Below are 18,235 nucleotides of genomic sequence, written 5' to 3' on the forward strand. Positions count from 1 at the left end.
GGCCTCATAGAATTTCTGAAATTAGTCCCCTATCCTTCCCGGATCAAATAGGCCCCCCCCCCCCGGCTTTTGATCCTATTGACAAGTCTAGACTTTCGTCCTTCCCGTAGTCTCTGTGCTAGTATCCTGTCCACCCCGTCTGCCTTTTCATGGTATTTCTGTTTTTAAAATGTTAGCTTCTTTTTGGTGTCCTTAACCAACAAATTCTTCAGTCGTGATTTGTAAAGACGCATTTGTGCTGCCCAATGGGGGTTCTGACCTCCAGCCCTCGTACCATCCTGCCAAAGTTTCTCTATCGTCGATCGAAAGTCAGCCTCTTCCCTTTTCCTTTCCTGCCTCCTCTGCACGCCCAGCCCAATCAGCACTCCTCTAGTGGCAGCCTTGCAGCCCTCTCACGCAAACTGGTCTCTTCCCCATCATTAAACTCAAAATATTACTTGATGTGGTTCAGTAGAGTTGGAGCTATGCATTTGTCCTTCAATAGCAGATCGTTGCATGTCCACCACCCCAGTGGTCTACGAGCTCATCCTCCACCAAATACTACCAGGACAAGACAAGATCATAGTCTGACCACGGAACCGAAGGAATGGTAACAGAGTTGACAAACCCTTTCCGTGACGTATCAACAAGAACTATATCAATTCTGGAGTAAGAGTCGTGAACTCTGGAATAGAAAGCAAAGAGAGACTTCTTCTTTGCCTAGACCGTTGGGGCATCGGTAACCCCCAAATCAGCGTTAATTCCGTGGAACTTTCTGGACTGGGAACTCACTGCTTTAGATACCCCCACACCACTCTGCCTTTTCCTATCTTTCTGTGGGTCCAAGAAAAATCACCTTCTATTATCAATTGTCCCTCCACAAACATTTTTAATTCCTCCTTGAGATTGGCCCAGAATAAGATCTGGCCTGCATTGGGTCCATAAACCGACACAATTGTGATTGGACTACCCCTCAGCATAGCCACCCCTCTCTTCTTGACCTGAGCCGAGGACTGGTATATCTCTCCAATGTACCCAGACTTCAATCCCGGGGGATCCCCCTAGCCCAATGGGTTTCCCGTAACAGGAGCAGGTCAAGCTTAGCTCTTCTGAATTCTCAAAGTACGAGGGATCGCTTTGTGGGGGAGTTTAGACACCGGGTATTGAGAGATCCCGCCACCAAATCAATATCCATATCTGCCAATTGAACACATCAAACTTGCAGTAGTGGCCACACCTGAACATCTGTCTTTTTCCAATACAACCCTTGCCTGCCAAGAGTATTGAACATCAAGATTTTCCATCTCCCTTGTCACACACAAATAACATTCTCCCAACTCCCCACAAACATTTCCTCCCCATCCCAGTGTAGAACTACCCCCCTCCCCCACGCCAGGTGTCCAGTTTAGCTGAGTTACCATCACTGGCTTTGGACCGAACCACCAGAAAAGCCTAGTCCACCGGGTCCTACCCATTACATTCAAACTCAAGAGCCCCCTCCCCACCACCACCTCTCCACCATAATTCAGAAAAGCAACTAATCACCACACTGACAGCCTACATAAGAGGAACATTGTGCACCCCCTGTTCCCCTCCTCAAAGCTCCATCCCCCTGCCTTTCCCCACATTTTGACCAACTCTAGAATTCTCATAGAAGCGCCTACCTCAGGCCAATCAACCGAACAGGTGGAAATAAAGCCTCAGACATTTCAAGAGTAACCCTTCGAGGGGGTATTTCATTTTTTGAACTTCCTGGAACCTGGCACTCTATGCTGCCTGCTCCCTCTAACCTTTAGGAACCCATCCTCCGTCAATGCATCGTCTTCCTGTGGCTGCTCGTCAGAAGGACCCATCAGCTCACCCATGACCCTCTGGATATCATTCTCCATGATCAGCTTAATCTTCTAGCTACCATACTCAAAAGAAATTGAAAAGGGAAATCCCCAGCGACATCAGAACCTATTCTCGTTGAGCCATTTCGTGAGGGGAGCACACATTCGTCACCTCACCAGGGTGAAAGCAGGCAGGTCTTGAAAAATTGTAATCTTGGAGTCCTCGAGGGAAACGGGCCCCTCTTTCCTGGCCTTATCCAGGAGACTTGTTTTCTCCTCATAATAGTGAAAACCAGCCAACACCAATCTCGGGACCCTACCCCTCTCTGAAGTGATCAGGGTAACCCGGGTGCTGTGAACACTGCCTACCCAGAGCCAGGATTGATGCCCTCACTCCTGAAGCAATAGATATGCGGCTGCTGCGTAAGAGACTGGCGCCAGGTAGGCTATACATGAGGCGAGGCCTGTCCACGTTCAGGCCCAACCTCCTGGGGGGGTTCCGTGCCGCACTGGGCTGTTGCATCTGTCTCACGCCAGTCTCCGACCACGATCTCCACGCCTCCGCTGCCCCGGAGACACTGCACCACCTTCCAGGCTCTGTGGTATGGTGCAGCCTTTGTCCCACCAGGACCGCAGACACATCCCTTGTCAACAGGTGAGACGGCTCAACACTCTCATTGCACCCCTATGGGTCTCACCTTTGCATCTGCCAACCTGCCCTCATTGGCACTCCTTCACTTTGTCAGCCTCAATGACCACACCAGAGCTCAACACCTCCGCTCTGCTCGTTGGGGTAAGTGTGTCTCCCTGCAGACTTCCACTTCAAGCTGCTCTTATCGCCGCAGCTCACAGCTCTCCAGGCAGGGCTGTCAGGAGCCGCCTTCCAGACCGGGGAGCCCCGTGTCACCTAAGGAACAGGTTGTACGTGTTCAGGGCAACCCGGATGGGCGGCAGTAGGCGATGGGTATGCGGCGCCTCTCACGGCCAGCAGGACCTCACACCGTAGAGCCCTTTCTCCTGCTTCGTTCACAGCTGCCCAGTGCGCTCGACATCTGGAATTATGCTCAGTTGTGCACCAGGTCCTTAGCCATCAAATGCTTCTCGAACAGCCTTTCTGAGGGTGCCATAAGCAGGGTCTCTCACCCTATTAGACCCATGTGGAAACCAAGCTGGTCGTTCATGCTGCTGCCCTAAACTCACCCCCCCTGATGTCCTCTCTAGGGCTCAGAGTTTAAGTGCTTGAAGGGTGAGTATGAAGTGGGGTTAAGGAAGAGTGATTTGGGACTGGAGGTAGGGGATGAGGAGGATAGTGAGAGTGGTGCAGGTGAAAGGGGAGGTGACATGAGGTGGGGTATGGGTTAAGTGATAGTGGGGGAGTGATACAGGACCTTTGAGGTTGCTCTTGAGAGGGGTGGGGTGTTAGGAGTGTGAGAGTATGAGGGGAGAGAGTGGGGCGAGAAGAAAATTATAGTGGGGAAAGGGGAATTTTGTGTCGAGATGGTTTGGGGATGGAGGAGTGATGTGTCGATGAACGTTTCGGAGAAAGGTTGGTTATTCCTTTTGCCATTTGTGAAGATACCATTCTTTTAAGTGTTTTTTTAAGGTAAGGTCTTTTGGTTCCAATGTTAAGATGGCCTGGAAAGGCATTCCAAATGGAGGGACCACAGAGGAGAGAGTTCTTTTCAAGGAGGCTGTCCAGCACATCTTTTGTGCTGGAACACGGACCCCCTAAGTGCTCATGCCCACTTCAGAATAATGTGACCTGTTAGTTCTCAGAAAACCGCAAATAAAAAAGCAGATGCTTGGCACATTTTTTATTTGCATTCGTTTTTGACCACCTGCACATTAATATTCAAGCAGATTTTTAGAGAATCTAAATTGAAATGTAACACCAATAGTACCAAATCCAGTTATATGATTTTACGGGATACTGGGTGTCACTGGTGTACCAGTGCTTGTTTGATCCTTCCAAAACCCAATCCTCTTCCATGATATTACGAGACAGCTGCTCCTGTTAATTATTTTCACTTTAACTCATTCAATGTCCTTTATCAGTACCTGCCTTCTACTAAATCTTGACCCTAACTGAACAGGTGGCACTACTATTTGATTGTTACCACCCCACAGCTCCCAGCTGCGTACAACAGAGAAAATCACTTGCCACCAAGCCTCGAAGATGAATTTTCACTTTTATTTGCAGAATATCCAGTTAATTTGAAATATTTCTCTTTATTTTGAAAGGGACAAATCCAAAACCAAGACCGGAAAGCCTGGTGAAATGGTCGAGATTCTCCAAGGTATGCTTCACTGTTTAAAAACCAGGAATGCACACCAATTGTATCCTTTTTCTCTAGTGAACTTTATCTGCACTAGATTCGCTTCACTCTCTGCCATTCCTTGTGCATAACCTACCCTGTTTCATTATTGTACGTTTCCACAGCCTCTTCATTCTTGCACTAGTTGATAGTTTTTTAGTCTAGATTCTTACTAGGATTGTATTTGTAAGACATTGTGTGATGTCAAAGATATTTGAAGTTGAGCTATTCACGTCCACCTATCTTGACACAAAGCATCTTCTAAACAACGAAATATGGGGGGATTCTGAAGAAAGTGAAGAATATTTACATGTAGGTCATGTTGATCTTTCTTTCAGGTGTCTTCCTTCACCTTATCCCATGGTTTAGTTCATATTTGCAATAATTTCTCGCCACAGTTTTGTCTCCTCTTTATAGTCGCCCTGATTGTTCTGGCATCCTAGTTTCCTCTGTTTTGACTTCTTCTCTGTACATTGTCTTCTGATACAGGAAAGCATGCCTGGCCTGGCCTTCTCCTTTTGGACCTGGTTCGACGGGGTCCTACATTTGGTCAAAGCCCATCTGGAGAACATATGGAATGACGGGTAAGTGAAAGGGCAGCAAGGAGGTCAGTGAAGGGTCCCAGATTATCACACTTCTTGCCTGGGGCAGGCAGGCTTTCAAATCCTGTTTTCAGTGCCTATGACAATCTTTTCCACATCTTCATTCAGTCATCAGATGCGAGCTTCAGGACGTCATAGTGCAGCAATCAATGGATGAAATACTACACAGGGTGGTGGGATGTGGGTTCTTGCTTTTTAAAACAGATTGTATGTTTTGAAGGTCACTTAGCTTCTTCATCCTGTGTTCTTTATTGTTATAAACTCAGGCGGATAGATGCTCAAAAACATGTATGTCAGTGAGATTTGCAGAAGCGCAAAGATTCGCTTTTACCAATCACACATTTCATTGCAATGCATGAATTTTGGAAGAATACAACAAGCAGGGTTCAAAATTGTTTGGTGCTTTTTATGTCCTGCTTCTAGCCTAAGAGAGCCTAGTTGGCTTTAAACCAACAGTTACCAGAAGCTAATTTTGTCTCCCCAGGCCCACTGGTTTTGTAGAAACATGAATATGTGACATTAACTTTGGAGTATTTGAGAATGTTCATAAAGAAGAATTGGGATACATCTAGTATATATAAACCTAATGGGTCATGCAGAATAAGCACACATTTAAAGTTTGCCTCTCCTGTGGAAGTCGGATTTGCGGTGTGTGTTATGCTCCTGTTTTCCCAGTGGTGGCTCCTGCCTACTGGATGATGTCCTACACCAAGGACATGGTTTTAGCTCTTGCTCAATCATTCTTAATTTAAAAACCTGAAAAAGAAATGTACTATGCACAAAGTCATGGTGAAATAATGTGCACAAATGTTGTAGTGCGGATGGAGTTACACACATTACTTGGCATCAGAAACATGTGCATTACATCCGATGCGCCACAACCACAAATCCTTGCAGCTGCCCTCAGAAACTTGCACAAAGTGTAAAGCACCCTCCAAACACCATTCTACACTATTAAACCACAGAGGAAGTCAGGAAGCACCATCCAGAGGCACCCAGGCAGGCGACATGGCATATCGGATAAATTAGGCTGGCAAAAAAGGTAAGAAAGGTTGATGGCAGAAACGTTATCCAGAATGAGCTGCACCTCACCATTAATTACATGGCTGATGACGAAGATACACACTTCAACCTACAAGTTCAGAGGGTCAGTATATTAGGGAGAAATTCCCTATGTGATGAACTCACAGTAAGTGCGAATACCCTACGAGCTGCCAAATGAAAGCCCAAGGAAATCAAAAAGGCCAGAGGGGCTGTGAAGAGGTAGACGATTAAAAAAATAGTAAGCAAGTACAAATCTTTATTTCGGGCTCAATAGTCCCATAAAAGACAACAGTAAAAATACTTCGAGGGGATTGGGTCCTCCGACGTATTCCATATCTATGACAGGTAATGTCCACAGCTGTGCTGCTTTGGAAAATGTTCTGCGTCGATGCGCCGTCCCCGAGGACCTCCTCCGACGGTCGACGTCACCCGATGTGATAAGTAGGACGCACGATGCCCGTAGCCTCAGTTCCGTTTTTTCTGCGAACGTGTTCGCTTCGTGAATCTCGGTATGCCTCGACTCTTTGGAGTTTGTTGTATTCTTCTCGGTTCTTTGAACCTGTTCGGTTTTTGTGAAAAAAGCCTGTTCGTGAAGATGTCTACCTCGTCTTCAACCCCGCGTCCGGGCTTCAAGAAATGCGGGGACTGTGGGTCCAAGATGTCGGTAACGGACTCGCACAACGCCTGCCTCTGGTGCCTCGGGGAGGCCCACGACACGGACAACTGTGTCGACTGCCAGTCGCTCACGGCCAAGGCCTTGCGGGAGTGCAAGAAGAAGTTGTCAGTTGGTATGGTGTCTAAGCCCCGGAAGTCGAGGTCTGCGGGGCTTTCGACAGATGATTCAAGAGGCGACTATCCGCGTCATCGTCGGAGGTCCAGTGGGTCTCCTTCCAGGAGTCGACCTCGCCACTCCTCTTCCTCTTCGAGGCATTCCCGGAAGCGCCCGCATCGGTCGCCTTCCCTGTCCTCTTCCGAGGATTCCGCCCATCGGCCGGTCGCTTATCCCACCATGCAAGCGACACTGGAGGAATGGGCTTCCTTCGGGAAGAAGATGTTAGCGATTCTCGACACCGCTCGCACGCCTTCGGGCTCGGTGGTCGGCACGGTTCGCGGGAGAGGTCCCGCTCGGACAAGGGTAACCGTTCTCGCCATGCCCGTTCCAGGTCCCGGTCCTCGACGCGCTCGAGACCGCATGATCCTGTGCCGTCTTCGAGGAAGACGTCGACGCCTGTTGCGCCGAGGTCATCGTCGACCTCTCTCGAGGCTCCGCTTTCGAGGGGGTAGTCGAGGGGGTGATTCGCTCGACGTCGACACCCGATTCTCTCGACGCCGGCGCCGACTCGTTCGGCGCCCTCGACGCCTTTCGAGGCAGTGGTGTGGGAGGGGCCCCATGGCACGGGGGTAGCCCCTAGAAAGGCTCTGGCTAAGGTCAGGCATAGCTTTGTTCCCCAGGTGTCTTCCTCTCACCGCCTGGGGTACATTTCAGAGGGTGATGAGGGTTCCGGTTACGGTGCCAGATGAGCTTCTCTCGGGCCATAGCCAATTTGATGACCTGAGGCAGTCACTGCATAATGCCAGTGGACTGGACACCTCTCCGGAGGTGGAGTTTTGGAGGCCGGAGCCTGGCACTCATGCCGATTCTTCATACCGGCGCCTTATGTCTCGGGTCACAGAGTACTTGGGATGGTCGGCTGCCCCAGGGGAGTTTGTTCAGGATGATCTCACGGACATCCTTGATCTTGGTCCCCCCACTGACCCGGTACTGCCGTTTCATATGGCTCTGCAGAGAAGGGTGGCGGTGGCTTGGACTGCTCCGGAGTGTCTCCCGGCAGTGGGCAAGTCTTTGTCGCGAAAATACCGTCCAGCCAGTAGCAACCCCTGCTACTTGTCCAGGCACCCCACTCCGGAGAGTTTGGTGGTGCAGGCGGCTACAGCCCCGGCAAAGCAGGCGTCGTATCCTACCATTCATCCGGGTAGGGACGACAAATGTTTTGATGGCTGGGCGAAGAAAGTGTTTTCCTCAGGGGGTATGGCGCTTCAGGCGCCAACTCCGTATGTGCCTTGTTTCGTTTCACTCACACTCTGTGGAACTGTGTTGCATTAGCGGCTGAACACATTCCCGAAGGGGACGAACGGGATGGTTTTCTTGCTATGGTTCAGGATGGCAAGGATGCCATGTGTGAGGCCGTTCAGTCGGTTTGGACATGGCAGATTGTGTCAGCCGGTCCATGGCGGCGAGCACCGTGATACGCAGGTTTGCGTGGTTGCGGAAGTCGGGGTTCGCTCCTGATGTGCAGTCCCGGCTCCTCAACATGCCCTTTGACGGTGAACATCTTTTTGGCAGCAAGGCTAACGAGAGCCTTGAGAGGTTGCAGACCGCCAAAGCTGCAGCGAAGTCGTTGGGCGCTGCAGTTCGACAACCTCTACCTTTTCGTCCTAGGGGACAACAATGGAGGGGAGGTTCCTTTCGCTATTACTCGTCCTTCAGTAAAGCGAGAGGAGCTGTCAGTCAAAGAGGCCACTGTAAGAGTGCCAGAGGTGGAAAACAGGGTACTCGAGGTGTCAAGGCCGCTCGGGCAGTTGCCTCATTGCCCTCAGGCAACGCCGCAGCCGCTACCACTCAGTCATGAGGCCAGGTCCCATGGTTCGCCGGTTGGGGGAAGGCTGGCTCAGCATCTTGTAGAGTGGCGTGCCATTACTTCAGATGTGTGGGTTATGGAGATCATAACCCACGGCTACTGTCTTCCCTTTCGGCAGAGGCCTCACGACAATCCACCTGGGAACCTCTCTTTGAAGAGTCCGTATCCGTTCCTTGTGCAGGAAATTCAAGCCCTGCTGGAGAAAGGTGCCATAGAACTGGTGCCTGTAGCGGAGAGGAACAAGGGATGGTATTCCCCTTATTTTTTGATTTCAAAGAAAGACGGGGGATTGAGACCCATCATGGACTTGCGCGGTTTGAACAAACTCCTCAGGAAGGACAAGTTCAAGATGGTTACTCTCTCTCAAGTCCTCCAGGCCCTTCACCTTCAGGACTGGTTGGTGTCTCTCGACCTCAAGGATCCATCCCAAGCACTAGAAGTACCTGAGGTTCACGGTTGGCGACTCGCACTTTCAGTTTCGGGTCCTGACGTTCGGATTGACCTCCGCCCCGAGGGTTTTCACCAAGCTCATGGTGGTGGTGGCAGCGCATCTCAGGAAAGGGGGGATTCACGTCTACCCCTACCTGGACGATTGGTTGATCAGGGGGAGCTCTCCCGAGCAAGTCCTGGATCATCTGTCCGTCACCTGCCACTCCCTTCACAAGCTGGGCTTCTCCCTCAATTTAAAGAAGTCCCGTTTGACGCCAACACAGCGGCTCCAGTACATCGGAGCAGTGCTCGACACATCCCTGGGGCTGTGTTTTCCTCCCCAGGTGAGGGCTCTTCACATTCAGCAGATGGTGCACAAGTTTCAACTTGCCCAGACACTCCCGGCGTTCGAGTTCTTGAGGTTGCTCGGCCTCATGGCATCCTGCATTCTTCTGGTGCCAGAGGCTCGTCTGCGGATGAGATCTTTGCAGTGGGCACTCAAGATGCAGTGGTCCCAATCTTCCGGCAGGATGTCGGGCCCTGTTCAGGTGCCGCCCTCGGTCGCCCAGGACCTTCTGTGGTGGGCCGTCGAAGGCAATCTGATGAAGGGGGCCCCGTTTTGGCTTCCCTGGCCAGAGGTGATGATCGTTACGGGCACATCCCTCACGGGATGGGGAGCTCATGCCAACGAGTTGACAGTCAGCGGTTGTTGGTCTCTGTCGGAGTCCAGACTCCATATCAATCTGTTGGAGCTGAGGGCCGTCAGGCTAGCCCTGAAGGCTTTTCTGCCGACTGTGCGAGGAAAGAGTGTCCTGATCCAAACGGACAACACAGTGGCCATGCACTACGTCAACAAAAAGGGGGGGGGCAGGGTCACTTCCTCTGTGCAGGGAGGCGATGCAGCTCGAGTTCTGGGCCATCCAGCAGGAAGTTTCGATCTCGGCTGTTCATCTGGCCGGAGATGACAACGAGACGGCGGACGCTCTGAGCAGGCAGAGCACGATCTCTCACGAGTGGGAGCTGGCTCAGGAGATTCTCCTGGAGATCTTCGCCCTTTGGGGGACCCCTCAAGTGGATCTCTTCACCTCCAGTGTCAACCGGAAGTGCGAAAGGTTCTGCTCGCGGGAATTTCTTCCAAAAGGAGCCTTAGGAGACGCGTTCGTGGTTGAGTGGTCATTCCCACTGCTGTACGCGTTTCCTCCAGTCCCCGTCATCCCGCAAGTACTGCGGAGGTTACGGAGGTTCGGTTCCCGGATGATCCTCATTGCTCCGGCGTGGGCCCGGAGGACGTGGTACCCGGACCTTCTCGACTTGTTCATCTGCCTTCCGCGTCGTCTTCCCTACCAAGACTATCTGCTCTCACGGGAGGGGGGTCAGGTTCTCCATCCAGAGGTCAGATCCCTCAACCTTCACGCTTGGCTTCTGAAAGGTTGAGGTATAAGGATTGGGATCTCCCTGAAGACGTGTTGGAGGTGTTGCTCTCGACCAGACGGCCGGCAACAAAGTCTCTGTACCGTTGCCGTTGGCGTAAGTTCTGCGACTGGTGCAGAGTTAAGAATGTGGATCCTTTTGAGTGTGACATTCCCATGGTTCTGTCTTTTTTGCTTTCCTTGGCCCACAGGGGCTTGCAAGTGGGTACCATTAAAGGTTACCTGGCGGCGCTGTCCATATTTAAGCGCTCGTCTGAAGAATGTTCCTATTTTAAGATTCCTTTAATTTCTCAGTTTTTGAAAGAGCTCACTAATGTGTTCCGGTTGGGATTTGAACCTTATTCTTAAGTTTCTTATGGGTGCTCCGTTTGAGCCTTTGCATTCTTGCCCTTTGAGACTGTTAACTCTTAAAACTGTGTTTTTGGTTGCGGTTACTTCCGCTCGCAGAGTGAGTGAGTTACAGGCACTTTCAGTTAAGCCACCCTTCACTGTGTTTCATAAGGACAGGGTTGTCCTTCGAGTTCGTCCTTCCTTTCTTCCGAAGGTGGTTTCGGAATTTCATTTGAGCCAGAAGGTGGTTCTTACGGCATTCTATCCTCCTCCACATCCTGGTAAGGAAGAGGAGAGGCTCCATAGGCTTGATCCTAGGAGAGCGTTGAGCTTTTATATTTCGCGAATGTCCCGGGTCAGAGTCAACTTTTCATTGGCTACTCTGGAAAGCGTTTGGGACAAGCTGTGACAAAACAGACTTTGTCTCGTGGATTATTTTAGCTATCTCCGAGTGTTACCGCTTGGCGGGTAAGGACCCTCCGGCTGGCTTGCGGGCCCATTCTACCAGGTGTATGGCTGCGTCTACTGCCCTGCAGAGGGGTGTTCCTATTCGTCACATCTGTGATGCAGCCACCTGGGCTTCGGTACATACTTTTGTACGTCACTACTCCCTCGATTCCATCCGGGGGCAGGATTTGGCCTTTGGCAAGGCAGTCCTTTATTCCGCAATTTGATTGGGCATGCTAAATTTGTGTTCTAAATTCTTTTCCCCCCTCCTTGCTTGGTACTGCTTTGGGAGTCTGTCATAGATATGGAATACGTCAGAGGACCCAATCCCCTCGAAGAACAAGTTACTCTCTTACCTGGTAACGTTCTTTCGATGGGATGGTCCGACAACGTATTCCATATCGCTCCCCCCTACCTTCCCCGCTGCAGAATTTCTTTTTTTTTAAAAACTTTTGTTTATTGGCAAGGAAAGTCAAGACAGGAATAGCATAGTTTACACAGAAATCCACATATTCGCATTATTACAGTCGGGTATTACATCATACATTTCTGAACGGCTCGGGGAGGGGGGGGGGTGCTGACAACTTAAGAGGAGGGGGGGGGGCGGCCGCCCCCGTCTTCATGGTAGCGTGTCCAGAGGAACGGTCAAGGGCACAGAGTCCTCAATCTCATCTCTATTGTTCAAATAGGTGCAAAACTCCGTCCATACATTCTTTGGGCGAGATGGTGCTGGCAGAGACCCAATGTACTCCTCCTCACAGGCCTGAACCCAGGTAAGGGCTCTAAGCCACATTTCGAAGGTGGGGGGAGAGCGGCGTTTCCAATATTGTAAGATGCACCGTTTAGCAACCATGGCACCCACGTTCAGGAATTTTGACATTTTTTTAGCGTTCTCCCCTGTCCATATTCCAAACAACAAGGTCTGTGGGACGGGGTCCACGGGGGATCCAATTATCTCTGTGAGCGCTCCCGTTACCCCCAGCCAGAATGCGCTCAGCGCAGCACAGGACCAAAACATGTGCTCATGATCTGCCTCTTCGGAGTCGCACTTCGGGCACCTGTGGGCAGAAGAGCGTGTAAAATTCCCTACTCTAAGCGGTGTGTAATACAGTCTGTTGAGTAGCTTATACTGTATGCAACGGAATCGAGCGCTCAGGGAGACTTTGCGTGTGTGCGCGCACATGTTGTTCCACAACTCGTCAGTGATCTCTATTTCCAGCTCCCTGGCCCAGGCTTCCCTTGGTTTTAGGGACGTATTCTCACGCTTAACCAGTTGCATTTTATACAGGGAGGAGACTACACCTTTGCCACCCACGGAATTTGCTATGAATTGGAGTTCGGGCGCGTCAGGGGGCTCATTTGGGTATGATGGCCACATTGCCCGGACCGCCGCTCTCAGCCTGAAGTATTGTAGTAGTTCCAGAGCTGAGTTAGAGTGCCCAGGTTTCCATGTCTGGGGGGTAATGAATTTGTCCTCTGGATACAGGTCTGCGAGTGCGCGGTATCCCAGGGCCTCCCAATGTTGGATGAAATGGTGGTCATGTGGGGGGAGAGACCTGGGAATTGTCGCAGGGGTAGCCATTTATAGTATGGGCGGTGCCCATCTGTAGGGGTCAAGATCATATTCCATGCCCTGATCGTAGTGGCCACCGGATCTGCAGGGGCGTCAGTTTGGAACGTGTAGTGTAGTAACAGGGTCATTATGTTAGTGCCGTCCCCCGCCAGTTCCTCTAGTTTGACGTGTGAGGGTGGGTTCAGGTGTGCATACCAGTGCGTGGCGTGTTGGGCCTGTGCCGCAATCCAGTACATAGTAAGGTCTGGAGTTGCAAAGCCCCCTTTTTCATAGGGGGGGGTCATGTGAAGCCACTTTTTTCGGACTGCCCCGGAATGCCAGAGAAATTGGGCGCACGCGGCGTGGAGCCTCTTAAAGTACTGCTTCCCGGGCCATACCGGGACGTTAGCGAAGATGTAGAGGAGCTTAGGAACCGCTATCATTTTGATTAGTGACAGTCTGCCCGCGAGAGACAAGGGGAGGTTGCGCCACTTGAGCAATTTGGATTCGACGTGCTCTGCTGTTGCCTCATAGTTGTCCGCCAATAGGGAGGTCTTGGTCTGTGACACTTGCACTCCTAGGTACTTGATGCCTCCCGGTGACCATCGCAGGGGGAATTCACATGTCGGCTGCCGGGTTGCCGCAGTGAGGGGAAATATCTCGGATTTTGAGTAGTTGATGGTAAAGCCTGAGTATGTTCCTATTTTTGTTATGTCACGAATAATTGGGTCGAGATGTGTTGAGGGGTCTCTGACATATAGGAGAACATCATCGGCGTATAATGAAATGATTTCCGGCGTGCCCTGTAGGCGGATACCCTTGCGGGTATGCCTGTGCCTGATGTGATCCGCCATGGGCTCGATGGCGAGCGCAAAAAGGATGGGGGAGAATGGGCAACCTTGTCGGGTGCCCCTGTGTAGCACAAAGGGGGGGGAAACAACAGAATTGACCAGCACCCTGGCTCGTGGGTCAGTATACAGGAGTTTAATAAAGGAAAGCATGTTCGGACCTATCCCCATTTTCCCCAGCACCGCCCACAGGTATCTCCAGGAAACCATGTCGAACGCCTTCTGAGCGTCTAGCGTGACTGCCACTGCGTCTGCCTTCGGGTCAATTCTGGACATTATATTGAATAATCGGCGGATGTTAAGTGCAGTGGAGCGGCTCGGGACGAATCCGCTTTGGTCTGCATGGATCATATGGGGCATAAATGGGAGGAATCTATTCGCAATTACTTTGGCAAAAATTTTTTATGTCCGTATTGATAAGCGATAGGGGCCTATAGGATCCGCACTCATCTGGGGGTTTCCCTGGTTTGGGAAGGACAATAATTAGGGCTTCCCTTAGGGAGGGAGGGAGAGACTCTGCTAGGAGGGATTCCGTCCAGACACCGTGCAAAATGGGGGCTAGGATGGCGACGTGTTCGCGGTAGAATTCAGCTGTGAGCCCGTCAGGGCCCGGGGCCTTGTTTTTCGGAAGGTCGGAGATCACCTGGACTATCTCGTCCAGGGTGAACGGGCTGTCAAGCTGCTCCCTGGTGCTCCGGGAGATGATGGTCATGGGGATGTGTTCCAGCATGTCGTCTAGGTCATGTGTGTTGTGTTCCGGCTAGGGCCCATAGAGCTTGGCATAGAAGCCAGAGAAGATATCAGATATGGCCTGGTCCGACCAATGCCGCTCGTTATGCTCGTCTAGGATGCTGTCTATTCGGGATTTGCCACTTTCCGCCCGCACCAGTCTGGCCAGGGTCCTGCCAGGTCTGTCACCTTCGCCGTAACGGCGGGCGGCCACGGGTCGGGCTAAATACCGCAGTTCACTCTGGGCGTGAGATTCAAACGTTTCTAATTCCTTTCTGATTTTTGCAAGGGTGGCTGGAGTTGGGGCGGAAGTGTGTTGTTGTTCAAGCGTTTTGAGCTTCGCTTCGGAGCTGTGTAGGGCTTGCCTTATAGCTTTGAGAACCCCGGCCTCCCTCGAGATACACATCCCCCTGATGTAAACCTTAAATGCTTCCCAACGGGTCCCCTCCGTTGTATCCTGCGTGTTGTTGTTTTCAAAGAAAGTATTTATGTCAGACAATATCTCGGCCTTGAAGACAATATCAGCCAAGGCCTCCGATTTAAACCGCCAGGCGGGCCGGGCGGTCATAGCGCTGCCCAGTTGGATCTGCAACAGCACGGGGGAATGATCGGAGAGTGTGCGGGGGAGTATCCTGATATCTAGCACCCTGCCCACACGGCAACCCGACAACAAGAACATGTCTATACGGGAGGAGCTGTCATGCACCGTGGAGTAAAAGGTGTAATCTCTAACCCGGGGGTGGAGCGTTCTCCACACATCATATAGGTTCAGGGAGTTCATGTGTGTAAGGAGCCGCCTGGCAGCTCGGGGCACCGCCCTGCGGGTCGAGGTTGTCCTGTCCATGTCATTATTGAGTATGAGATTCATGTCCCCACCCCATATAATGGGCACCGCCACATATTTCATGACAATGGCCATTACGGCGTCTATAAATTCGGGGGAGTCGGTGTTGGGACCATACGAATTTACAAGTAGGCATTCCTCACCCGCTAGGGTGCAATGGAGGATCACATACCTGCCCCCCGTATCGATGTGGGTTGCATGGAGTTTAAATTGTATAGATTTGTGAATGAGTGTTAGGACTCCTCTGGATTGGGTGGAAAATTGGGTATAAAATCTATTGGGGCCCCAGGACGGTGCAAGATTGGATGATAGGAGTTTCTGGGCGTGTGTTTCCTGTAGCAGGAGTACTGTGATACCGTGTCTTTGTGCGTACGCCGTGATCCTACGGGACTTTGTAAAGTTTGTCAGTCCCCGAATATTCCATGTCATTATTTTGAGAGCCATGTTGACATTTTATGGGACATCCCAACTGTAAGTGCAAGAGGATCTGTGTCTGATTGCCATGAGATGTGCATCTGTGGTATTGTCATGCATCAGTACAAACCCAGTCATCACCTTCCTGCCATTTTTCTTATAACTTCCCGCAACTTCCCCACCCCCCTCCCTCACCGCCCAGGCAGAGCCAGCAGTGTAACAACACCCACCCCCGGTATAACCAACCGCGTGCCATTTCAAGTTAGGCAACGCTTCACCAACAGCCCAACAGGGGCTAAACCATAAACTCTTCTTCACAAGCGGTATTGCAGCTGCAGTGGGGGCTACCGCTGCCGACGACCCACATTTGTTGACACATATCACGATGGTACATCATAAGTATTCTACACGGCTGTTGAAACAAAGGGTTACAAGGAAAGCAAGTGTGTACTTAGGTCCCAAAGTCTGCGTTGTTGTCGGAGTGGTTTGGTGCCTAGTCGCTAGGCTGGGGTGACAAGGTTCAGGACCAGGGGTGTCATCCTGATCTCGAGTCGCGGTGGCGCACCTCTCTCCGGCATATAGCGTGAATGGAACCCTCAGGTCTAACGGGCAGGGTCTGGGATTCAAACATCGTTCACCGGTTCTTCCATTTGGTCCACTGGCGGGATTTGCGCCTCGATAAATTTGACTGCTTCATCTGGGACGGTGAAAAAGTATATTTTGTTACGGTGAGTGAATTTTAGGCGCGCCGGGAAGAGCATAGCATATTCAATTTTCCTCTCTCTCAACATCTTTTTGACTCCTCCAAATTGGCGACGTTCCATTTGTACTCCCACGGAGAAATCGGGGAAGATTCTGATTGTTTGGGAGTCCAGCCTTAGTTCCCCCTTCTCTCTGGCCAGGCGCAATATGTGGTCTCTGTCTTTGTAGCTGAGCAATTTTGCGATTATTGGTCTGGGAAAGTCTCCGGGCTTGGGTCGTGGGGCCAGTGATCGATGCGCCCTCTCCACCGTGAAGAATGGTGATAGCTCAGGGTTGCCAAGTAGGTTCCTGAGTAGCTGCTCAACCGCTAGTTCCATACGCCCTTTTAGCGCAGCTTCGGGAACCCCGACAATGCGGATATTGTTTCTTCGCGACCTCGATTCGAGGTCGTCGCACTTGGCTTTGACATGTTTCATGTCCCGGACGAGTCCTGCAACTGTGTCTTGTAGTGTGTGGACGTTGTCCTCATTTGTCCCTATTCTTTGTTCCGCCTCCGTGATCTTTGCGCCATGTTGGTCCAGTTTGGCCTTCAGGGAGGCCACGTTGGCGTTAATATCATCCAGTTTTTCGTGGAACGCTGCAAAGTTTTTTGCCATGGACTCCATCATTGCCGTCAGGTCGGGCTGTGGTGGATCCGGCTGGGTCTCATTGTCGTCTTGTATGGTGGACGAGGATGCCTGGTCCGGCCTGGGCGCCGCCCTGGCGAACTTGTCCATAGCTCCTGTCTTGTTTGCTCCCCGCGCTCTGTTCGACATCCCTATCTCGGATGGGCGGGTTAGTAGCGGAATTACAGTGACAGGGGTGGCAGCCGGCTAGTAATTTGGCAAGTATTTGGGGTGCCGAATGTCGCAGGTGTTGCCCCAGTCCGTGTTTTTGTAGAGAGAGGTTGGCCAGGGGGGCCCGTAGGGTGCAGTTGGAGGGAATGGTGGTCTCCAGGGAGGCTAGTGTTGTGCCCGGCGGTGTTCGGGGCTTGCTGGGGTAAAGTCCATGAGTGGGCAGTTCGTGGGGTCCTCTGGGCAGGGGGTCGTGCTGCCGGAGTCGCCAGTGGTGGGTGCCCGTAGTGTTGTTGTGGGCCGGGAGCCTCCACAGGGCGCTTCAGGGCGCTTCAGGGCTCGCGAGCTGTCCCCGCGCCGTCCCCGCCTCCGGATGAACGAGGAGGGGGTTCAGTTCCCGTATCGCGGAGGCAGCCAGCGGGGTCCGGGATTGCCAGAGGCCGCCGCCGCACCCGGAGGGAAGGACAATCGAGGTGAGGGGGAGGGAGCGAGCCGCAGCCGCCTAGGAGGTGACGCCGGGCTTGGGGGAGCCCGGCAAGGTAGCGGGTGGCTGGCGGCCCGCTCGACCGTCCCCAGGCACTCACCTTTCACGCCCACGGTCCGTGGGTTTAGCGGCCCAAGGCGGCGGCCCGGCAGGAGCTCTCCTCGCGGCCCGACTCTTCGGCGCACTCGGATGACCAGGCTCTCCGTCCTCGCCCCCCGTCAGCACAGGCCCGGCCGGCGCCGTCGGTCGTATCTCGGCCGCCGCCGGGTCCCGGATGGCGGGATTTCGACGGCGTACGCCCCACAGCTAGGGGAATCAGCTGGTACTGTTGTCGGGGTCGGTGATGTGCGGATTCCGCCGTTTTTTTTTCGCTCGTTGTCTGTGGGTCTCGGAGCTCCGTAGCTAGGCGGCCATCTTGTCGGCGGCTCAACAGCGCCCCCCCCCGCTGCAGAATTTCTTATGTGATTGCAGCTTGTGTTCCGCAAGGCCTTGTGTCTCTGACTGGCAGAAAACTGGTATCACACATTCTGGGGAAAAAACTACAACTGAGGCTACGGGCGTCGTGCGTCCTACTTATCACATCAGGTGACGTCGGCCGTCGGAGGAGGTCCTCGGGGACCGCGCATCAACGTCATCGACACAGGACGCAGATGCCGAAAATTTTCCGAAGCAGCACAGCTGTGGACATTACCTGTCATAGATATGGAATACGTCGTCGGACCATCCCATCGAAAGAACGTTACCAGGTAAGAGAGTAACTTGTTCATTACATACATTACAAT

General features: G+C 52.1%; 1 protein-coding gene across 8 annotated transcripts in view; it reads left to right on the forward strand.

Moving 5' to 3' along the window:
• The window catches only part of STAT2 (signal transducer and activator of transcription 2), a 1,902,691-nt gene that overhangs the window by 1,462,627 nt on the left and 421,829 nt on the right, over window positions 1–18,235 (forward strand). For all 8 annotated transcript variants that reach the window (XM_069653700.1, XM_069653696.1, XM_069653703.1 and 5 more), the window contains exons 18-19: window positions 4,053–4,108; window positions 4,616–4,710. In XM_069653700.1, the coding sequence (XP_069509801.1) occupies window positions 4,053–4,108; window positions 4,616–4,710 (151 nt within the window). The remainder of the gene's footprint in view (window positions 1–4,052; window positions 4,109–4,615; window positions 4,711–18,235) is intronic.

Source organism: Ambystoma mexicanum, chromosome 3q (genome assembly GCF_040938575.1).
Source record: "Ambystoma mexicanum isolate Mex_15411 chromosome 3q, UKY_AmexF1_1, whole genome shotgun sequence".
Lineage (NCBI taxonomy): Eukaryota > Metazoa > Chordata > Amphibia > Caudata > Ambystomatidae > Ambystoma > Ambystoma mexicanum.